The following is a 9793-nucleotide window of genomic DNA, read 5'->3' as shown; positions in this document are numbered from 1 at the left end:
CACCACCACCATCCATCACCACCACCACCATCCATCACCCACCACCACCACCATCCATCACCACCACCGTCCACCACCACCACCATCCATCACCACCACCCATTGTCCACCACCACCATCCACCGCCACTACCCACCGTCCGCCGCCACTACCACCATCCACCACCACCACCTTCCACCACCCACCAAAACCAAATCGGCATGGCAAAGACTAAAAACTAGATGTAACTTGAATAAATGACTTCTATCTTGTGAGATAAGTTTGACAGTTATGCAGACAGTATCAGCTTATAAAAACAAACAGTCTTATATTTTCAGCTTGCAGATCTTCAGACCACATCTTCAGTTGCAGACATGAAAACAGATGAAATCAGCTTGCAGACAGTTTATGTCTGCAAAAACAAACAGCACCTAAGTGTATGCTTGGTAAGCGGTAAAGAAATGAGTGTGGTAATGGAATGGAATTAATTATTACTTTATGTTGTTTGGCAAACATAAAAAGAAGGAAGAAAATAAAAATGAGAGTGATGGTTGTGGTGGGCAGTAATGGTGGTTAGTGGTGGAGGTGGTGGTGGCTATGGCCAGAAGCAGTCGTTACTTGTTGTTGGTGGTGTCCGTGAGCAATGGTGTATTCTAATTCGCCTTTAAAACTGTATATCAAACACTACCTAAATTCTTCGATACTATTATTTTTATCTTTTCATTGTTGAACAGAAAGACAACTAGGTAAGTATATGTTGGGCCATTATAAGCCCAGAGTGATGATAACCAAAACAAAAGCCCATTAAAAACATCCACGTGTAAGAACATCAACCTCTGAAACACACTAAATAAAGACACAACAGATAACCTTAAACATGTGGTCATTCTCCATTCTACCCGCCACATTAACCATCAATAATATTAATCACTCACTCACTTCACCTCTTTACATCATCAACAATGGCTGTTTTCAATCTCTTTAAGCTATCAATGCTACTCACCCTACTCTCCGACGTCAAGCTTGGGTTATGGCCGTCGCAGAAACAAGCCGTCGGATACCCGGCGCAGTGCAGCCGCATCGAGTGTCCGACATACGACGTCGTTTACTCAGGTGATGACTATGAAATTCGAGTTTATAATTCGAGTATGTGGGCCACTACGGCTCCTATTAATGATATCTCTTTCGTTGAAGGAACTCGTACCGGTTTTCTTCAGTAAGATATTCTTTCATTTATTACTCCGTTTGTTAAATTAAGCGTTTGATTAGATGTCTGAAAGATGAAATTAAGATGCTAAACTTGAGAAACAAGTAGGGTAATTACATAATTATTTTACTTGTATATATAATTACTCTGTTTGATTCTCACGTTTAGCACGTTAATTTTATTTGTAGTTTATCCAAACCCTATAGTTTAGTGTGCATGAAACCGAAGAAAAAAAAATCTAAGTAATAACCGACAGATTTGAGTTTATGCAAGAGTGAACATACAACAAACTGAAAAAAGCAAACCGAAACAAAAATCGACGGTTTGGTTTTATTTTTTTTTATAAAAACCGAACTTTTGGTCGCGTTTCCGTTTTGCGTGTAACTAAAATTGAACTAAACCGAACTTATAGATTTTCAACTTCTACTATGAATTTTATGTTAATAGTAATACTTTGTTATATAGTGTTTAGCCCACATGTATGATCATATAAAAAAAATTAGGTACAAATTCTTTATTTTTGCCCAATTTTTATTTTCGACCCAAAAATTGCAAGCGTAAATGGTATACTGAAAGGAAAGAAACTGAACCGATTCAAAAGTAAAAACTGAGGCTGCGCGGTTGTTAAAAGTTTCGAAACCGAAATTTTGGTTTTTCTTTTGGTTGAGTTCAAAACCGAATCAAACTGATCCATGCACATCCCGAGTTTTATGTTTTTGTGAACTTTCGTTCGGTTTTGGGTGTAATTAAAAACAAAAAAGCGAACCCAACCCAACTTATAGATTTTCATGTTTTAATTTTGGATTTTAAGTAACTTATATTAATTGAATATATAGTTTAACTTTAACTTAACTAGCCTAGATGTATAATAGTCAATTAATTATTAACTAAGAAATTTAAGCCCAAATTCATTATGTTTGTCCAACTTTGTTTTTCTGGTCCCAAAATTTTTAAGCTTAAATTGCAAAACCAAAAAGACCGAAAACGAACGGTTTTCAAAACTCAAAAACCGAAATTTTAGTTTTTGTCCAATTACCGAAACCGACCACGAACTTTAAATTGATCACTCACTTGTTCGATGTAAGGTTATTCAACTACATCCAAGGGAAAAATAACTACAATCAACCGATCGAAATGACAGCTCCAGTTCTAACCGAGATTGCTCCAAGTGACGGGCCGTTCTGTGAATCTTCGTTTCTAGTGAGTTTTTACGTCCCGAAGAAGAACCAAGCTGATCCGCCCCCTGCAAACGGGATTACAATTCAAAAATGGGGACAGCAATATGTAGCAGTGCGCCAATTCGGTGGATTTGTGTCAGATGCCATGATAGGTGTCGAAGCCGCCGCCTTGTCCTCCAGTCTCTCGGGTACCACTTGGGGAGACGCGGTTGAAAAAAGCCACGCGAGTGAAATTACGACGGTGTACACGGTTGCACAATACAATTCTCCGTTTGAATTTGACAACAGAGTAAATGAGATTTGGTTTAAGTTTGATTTGTAGAAATGGAATGGAGAAAATGATGATCAACAGACGACAGAATAATATTAATAAGCATGTGTACGAATAAAAGGAACATATTGTAATGCATAGGTTTAAAGGTTACTTTTTCTTCTGGATATTGTTATGTAACGTAAATTGTAATGTATGAGAAGAGTAGGGTGTTATAAAACTATCTGATTTTTAAAGAATTTGTTTAGGGCTTTAGGACCAGGGGCTCTCTAAACTGCTCAACGCTCGTTCGAAAAAAGCTAGTATGATTTCAGCTTGGTTTGTAAACGAGCCGATAAGTTACTAGAAATTAGTTTGCATTAGTATCACTTCAAAATATTTATTTATAGAAATTTACAATCTATTACAAATTTGTCTAAAAACTACTAATTTATTTATAGATATATTATTTAGAACTTCAAACTCGTTTCATATTGAAAATTTTAAAGTGAAAAAGAAATAAGTAACGCTCGGAAATCGCTCAATGTTCTATTTGATTTTGGATCAGTTTGATTTTCGCTCGGTTTGTAAATGAGTTGTTATGTTCTGTTCAGTTTGTAATAAGCAAGCCCTCACTCACTCGGTTCGACTCAGCTCGTGAAGAGGCCTACTTTAGGTCATATCTCATAACAAATACATTCGTTAGTTACTAAAGATGTATCATGCAAAATAGAACTTCACTAATTATAAGTACAAGCCTTTAATTTTATGGAACTTTATATGATTCCACCCATCAACCCTCATGTGTTTGTATAAATTTTTGACCTGTTCTTCCAACATAAAACTTCATTATTAATAAAAAGACAACGAATACATTTTCTCTATTCATTTTGTTTCATGATGCTTGATTCTAACATATTTTAGGTTACAATCTCACGTGTGTTCAAAATGATGATGATAGTAAGAATATATTGGCAAGCAAATTAGTAGACCACATGCATAGTCCACTTAAGAACTCACTCATCCTAAGAATATGATACCTTGGACAAAATCATCTAGGAAAAAAAAATCTAGATTGTTATAGTTTCAAAATAACGACGTGTTTGCGAATTTTATGGCTTAGAATCCAACAACTAAAACCTTATGAGACTGTAATAATATATTATGCTATTCACTTCACATAATAAACTTGAGTATTATACTACTATGATTCCCGGTTAATTATAGTATTAAACCGTTCACTATACCATAGACATGGTAGATGCCGGATAGTATGTGTTAATGCATAATTTTTTATATTCTAAGCAGGATTAGTGGATTACTATATATATGTTTAATTATACAAAACAAGCCAATTAAAATAAATAAATACATTGTTAAAGATTCATGATGAAACGTGAGTTGTTGTAAAGTTTAGTTATTTAAACAAAACGTTATTAAACACATAAATTACATTATATTAGTAAACGTAGAGATTTGTTTCAAAATGCCATAGGAATCAGTAACCTTAGCGAATGTATATTCCATGTAACAAAAATAGTTTTATATGATCCGTCATATTAACGTGCATACACATAGGGTCACGAGGTCATCTAGATTTTAATGAGTATCTAACACTAACTCTGTTAATTTCTTCTATTTATTTCATTGAAGGTGGTTGACCCATGGGCTCACCACAGGCGCGCCCGCTACTAACATATGATGAAAGAGGCATACAATACTAGCTTAATCAGTATATTATTATAGTGTTTTGAGCCAAAATTTAACATCAAAGTACTTTTCATCTTCATCCTGTTTAGAAAAACCGTTTCGACTAATTTTATACAAATACAAATATATATAAAGTTGTTGCTCAAGCTTTATTCTTTTCGTTCACTTCCATTAACATTATTTTATAAGAAAACAGAAATTTAAAAAGCTAACTTGTTTATGAAATATAATATAGTTTTTGGATTATTTTTTTCTTTTATGGATTCAAGCTTAAGTTGGCATGGCCCAAACCGAAACATTCGAAAATTTTCTTCATGTTGGATTGGGCCTAGAACCAAGCTTTCTTGGGCTTATATTTGAGGTACTCCGGTAGCTCGTTATTGCTTAATAGGTAAAAACAACTGGCCTTTTAACATATTTATTATCCTAACAATATTAAACATAAAACAGTTCACTAAATGTATAGACTAAATATGATTCAACTATACGAGAATAAGGATTTGATAAAATTCTTTTTATGATTATTTGCTTCATTATACTTTATTTATTTATTTATTTATTATTATTATTATTTTTTTTGCAAATTGGATGTTGATTTGGAATTGATTTGAATGACACCGAGTCGTCCATGTTGAATTTAAATGTAAAACATCATTATTGTGAGCCTCTTGATTGTAACAAGTCTTATCATTAAGTTAACGTAGTTAGTTAGGTATAAGAAAATTGTCTCAATAAGGCATAATATTATTATGTGCCCACATTTGATTTGATTTGATTTGATTTGATTTGATATGCACCATGTCAATTCTAACACAATGTTTTATAATCATTCATTTAATTCTTGATTAAGCATAAAACCGAAAGCAACTTCTTCTTTTTCTTTGACCGTAATCATTTAAGTGTTATTAATCCATCTATTATAAGATAATTACACTATTTATGAGGGAAGGATGGTGATCACTTGAAACCATCAATTACAAGCTGCCACATCATTTCATCTAAGTCCATCAGTTGATTACTAATTCACTTCTAGCTCCCACACTTAAACCATTTCTATAACTTTTTTTTATAACTAAAATAAAATAAATTACAAAACAACATTTTTTAAACACGTATAATTAAATATGAAATTCAAATAAAGTAAAAACTCATTTTCATTAAATAAAAAAAACTACATTAAAAATAAAATTTCAATTAAATGCATGATCATAACCATGACCATCACTAAAAATTTGTTCATACTTAAACTATCAATGTGTGTGTTTTCGTTTGGTTTGTTTAAAGGTTTTGTTGGGTTTTATGTATGAACTTTCCAAACGGTTTTTTTAACTGTTTACCATGAATCGTAATCTTTATCTTTCCCGTTATCACCATAATTGAGATTTGCCATCTTTTCGAGATAAAAACACATGAGGCGGTGTTCCGTGATAATTGTGGAGTGACGGAGGTCCATCATATAACCACCACGCCACCCTAAGGCTTAATAAATAGAAGATTTATTGTAACATTTTAGAATTTGAATTAATAGTAGTGGTGTTTTAATGAAGATATTTATAAAAATGGTAAAAAAAGGTAGTAGGTGTGAATCTTTTAATAGAGAAAGGAAATAGAAAGGAATATAGGGATGATGGGACAATGCATGAATGGAATTGAGGGGTAAAAAGTTCCACGGGTGAGATAGGTGTATGATTTGACGACATACAATGATATATGATTGTAAGGCTGAGGGGTGTGGAGCGCTAGGAAGGGCGCAAGAGGCCAGACGATCGCGCCCCGGGGCGCGAGCACCACACCACCGAGGCGCGATAGGGGCGCGAGAGGGGCGCGAGAGCGGAAAACGATGCAGGCGCCAGGGGGCTCGCGGGAGCTGTTGCGCGTGAGGGTGCTTGGGGAATGGTGAAAGAGCCGTTGGAGGCTTAAATGTGAATAAAAAAAAAAAAAAATTTTTCCTCTATATATATCACAATATATATCACATATATCCACACCCAAAACCATTCTCACATACCACACCCAAAACCAATATCACATACCACGCCCAAAACCCGAAATCACCCCATATTCCAAACCTTTTTTTAAAAACATGGCTGGAAATTGGTACCCAAACCTAGAATCAGATTACAGTTACGAAGATTTATGGTCGGCACCGGACCAACCGATGTTTTATTCGGGGTCGCAACAACCATCCGGCTTTCAACCATCCAACATACAACCGTCTCCTAACTTTGTAGTTCCGGAGACACAAGAACCAGAACCAGAAGGTGAAGCTGCGGGACAAAGAAGACGCGTCCACCGGAAAAAACAAGTTGCAACGGACGGGTCGGGTTCGGCTTCGACCGGAAGGGCGAAACGGAAAATCACTCCGTGGTCATCGGATGAGAAGGAAGCCCTGTGTCGGGCTTGGATAGCCACTTCTGAGGATCGGCGTTGCGGTAATTGTTTTAACGTTTTTAAAAATGATTTTTAATAAAAAAGTTAAATAAAAAAGTTAAATGACATACAAATTTATTATGCATTTTGCAGCGGACTACCAAAAGAGCAAGGTCTTTTGGACAAAGGTTAGGGAGACGTTCTATTCGCTCGTTGGGAGTACAGAGCGGAACGCCGATATGATTTCGGGTCGGTGGACCGAAATCAGAAAATTTGTCGGCTTGTTTACTAATCTGTTCAACAGGAACGCCGGTCGTATGAGACCAAGTGGCAGTGACGATTTGGCGGTCTATAATTTCACTGTCGAAGAGTGGAGGCAGGAGTGCCTGCGGAGGTATGGGACGGTGAAGACGTGGGACGATGTAAAGGTGTGGGAGAGGTTGAGAAGGTGTTCCAAGTGGGTTGAGCTAGTGGCGCCGGACCTTGATGCGGAAGTAGGGCCGAAACGGACTAAAACTAGTTCGTCTGGAGCGTACAGCACTTCCGCCGGGTCGGATTGCCGGGTTGGATTCGACCTAAACGTTGCGGGGGAGGAAACGTCTTCACCGCCGAGGAGGCGGCCATTGGGAAGGGACGCCAGGGGGAAAAAACCGGCTGAGGGGGAAGCCGTAAACATCAACGATCTTGTTGAATCCCTCAATAAATTCAACAAAACCATGGAGGTGGTCTCTATTGACAAAAAGGAAAAAAAAAGAATGAGAGATTTGGACTTCCTTGCAAGAGACTTCAGCCACCTAAATCCGGTCGTCCAAATGCTGATGGAAAAACAAAAGGAACGTATCCGGAAGAGGTTGATCGAAGAAGACGAAGCCGAATAATAAGAATAATGTTTTTCTTTAGTACTTTAATTTTTTTTTATATATTAATGTGTTTTTTTAATTAATGTGTGTTTTTTTAAATAATTTCTTGTTTTTTTAATAATACGTTTTTTTAATACATTTATAAAAAAATAAAAAAATAAACCGCTCGCGCCCCCTCTCGCGCCCCTCCACACCATGGCCCGGGGCGCTATCACCACTACCAACACCCATCTTATCAAGTTTCTCTCTCTGTCACACGTCACAATATTATTGGCTGGCGCCCCCACTCACGCCCCCTCTCGCGCCCCCCACACCCCTCAGCCTAATGGGCTCCATTTCTCTACCATCATTTTCTTCTTTCAAATCATTAATAAATTAATAAAAGTAATGTGTTCCACTTCCACCCGTACATTGAATCACAATAAATACCATATATTTATTTAGCATAATCTTTTTTTATTTCTTTTTTTATTCAACGACGACTTATGTTACCACACTCTTTAAATTTAAAGAGTTAATTACATTCTCTTAATTTACACATTTTTTTTCTTTTTCAATTAATTAACCCAGCTATTCTTAAAATAAGGGCGGACGGGGCGGTGCGTGGTGGCCTCCCCATCACGTGTGATGGCACTTTCAACACCGCCGCCGCCCCCTTGTCACGCTAAAAAGGATTGTTTGCGTGATGGTTGTCACGCGTGAAGGGGGGTGGTTTCCAAGAAATGTAGCCGTTGGATGTAGCCGTTGGAGGAGTGTGGGGGGGGGGGGGGTAAATAAAAAAAAATCAATATAAAACCAAAACAAAAACATAAACCAAATCCAAATCAAAACCAAATCCAACTCAAAAACACTCTCAAACTTCCCATTCATTCACAACAAAAAAATATGGAATTTCCGAAACACTCGATGCCCATAGACACCGATAGCTCTTCGTCTTCGGACGATGACATTCTCGAATGGTTCCCGTTGCTATACAAAGAACTTGAAGGCCCGAGCCGTCCAAAGAAAAAGGTGGTGGTGCGTGATCATATACATGCCCACGACGTGCTAATGAACGACTATTTTGTGGAGGAGCCGAAGTACAATGACGAGACGTTTAGGGAACGCTTTCGTTTGCCGAAATCTTTATTCTTAAAGATTGTAGCCAACGTCGAAGCAAAAGAATAATGGTTTCAAGAATCTTACAACGCGAGAGGCAAACGAAGTTTTACGCCGCTTCAAAAATGCACATCCGCTATTCGTCAACTAGCGACAGATAACCCACCCGACCAATACGATGAATACTTATAAATGTCTGAGAGAACTTCACGTGAATGTCTACAATTCTTTTGTAAAGCAATTATAAAATTGTATGCCAAAGAATTTCTACGAAAACCCATCACTGTTCTGTACACATCACCGTTGCTTCAGAGTGTAACAGATGGCACCGCACCTTTCTGTCCGTACTTTGTCAACGAGAGATATTACAGACGTGGCTACTATCTTGTCGACGGTATCTACCCGCAATGGTCTATTTTTGTGAAATCCTTTTCGTTTCCTGTTGAGACCAATGAAAAGGCGTTTAAGAAGTTGCAAGAATCGGCAAGAAAAGATGTCAAGAGAGCTTTCGGTGTTTTAAATGGTAGATGGTGCATACTCAGTCGACCGTTTCGTGCAATGAAAAAACTCACGATCTCTAGCTACGTGTATGCATGCATCATATTACACAATATGTTATTAAAAGAAGATGGAAATGCAATTTCTCCAGATTGGGTACCGGATCCTCCGACTCAAGTTCCCGTTCCCAATGATGTCCAATTAGACTTGCAGGATGAAGATATTCATCATCGGTTGAGATGGGATCTTGTTGCGCATATAGGTTCTTTAGGTTTGGAATTTCCGGATTCAGACGAGGAGTAGACGTTCGTTGTAACTTTTATTTTTTATTTCTAAATTTTAAGTAGAACTATGTGCTATTACTCTATTGTTTTTATTTTTAAGTTTTATTAAATATTGTTTTAATTTTTAAAGTTACAAAAAAAATAAAAAATAAAAAATTCCATCACACACCATCACATCACACCACCACCCCTAGTAAAAAACCATCACATGTGATAGATTTTGGGTTGGTGATGTGACACAATATAATTGGGTGGGGTGTGTGATGAGTGATGCCACCACATCCACCACCCCTCCCCCCCTAAAAGAGATTATCTTTTTATCTTATCTCTATTCATTAATAAAACCGGCAATGTTTTGT

General features: G+C 37.0%; 1 protein-coding gene across 1 annotated transcript; it reads left to right on the top strand.

Moving 5' to 3' along the window:
* The first annotated feature begins 799 nt into the window (after positions 1–799).
* LOC143585533 (uncharacterized) lies at positions 800–2760 on the top strand. Its single transcript, XM_077067299.1, has 2 exons — positions 800–1195; positions 2272–2760. The coding sequence occupies exons 1-2, from the start codon at positions 942–944 to the stop codon at positions 2684–2686; spliced, it is 669 nt and encodes a 222-aa protein (XP_076923414.1). The 5' UTR covers positions 800–941; the 3' UTR covers positions 2687–2760.
* Positions 2761–9793: the final 7033 nt, after the last annotated feature.

The sequence above is a fragment of the Bidens hawaiensis genome, unplaced genomic scaffold (genome assembly GCF_021521415.1).
Source record: "Bidens hawaiensis isolate Kalapana, Puna unplaced genomic scaffold, B.hawaiensis_p1.1 tig00001575_1, whole genome shotgun sequence".
Taxonomy (NCBI): Eukaryota; Viridiplantae; Streptophyta; class Magnoliopsida; order Asterales; family Asteraceae; genus Bidens; species Bidens hawaiensis.
This window is presented reverse-complemented; position numbering and strand designations above follow the sequence as displayed.

Coding starts and splice junctions, on each gene's coding strand:
- LOC143585533 (XM_077067299.1), top strand. CDS start 942: ATGGCTGTTTTCAATCTCTTTAAGCTATCAATGCTACTCACCCTACTC. Junction 1,196..2,271: donor ACTCGTACCGGTTTTCTTCA/GTAAGATATTCT, acceptor GTTCGATGTAAG/GTTATTCAACTACATCCAAG.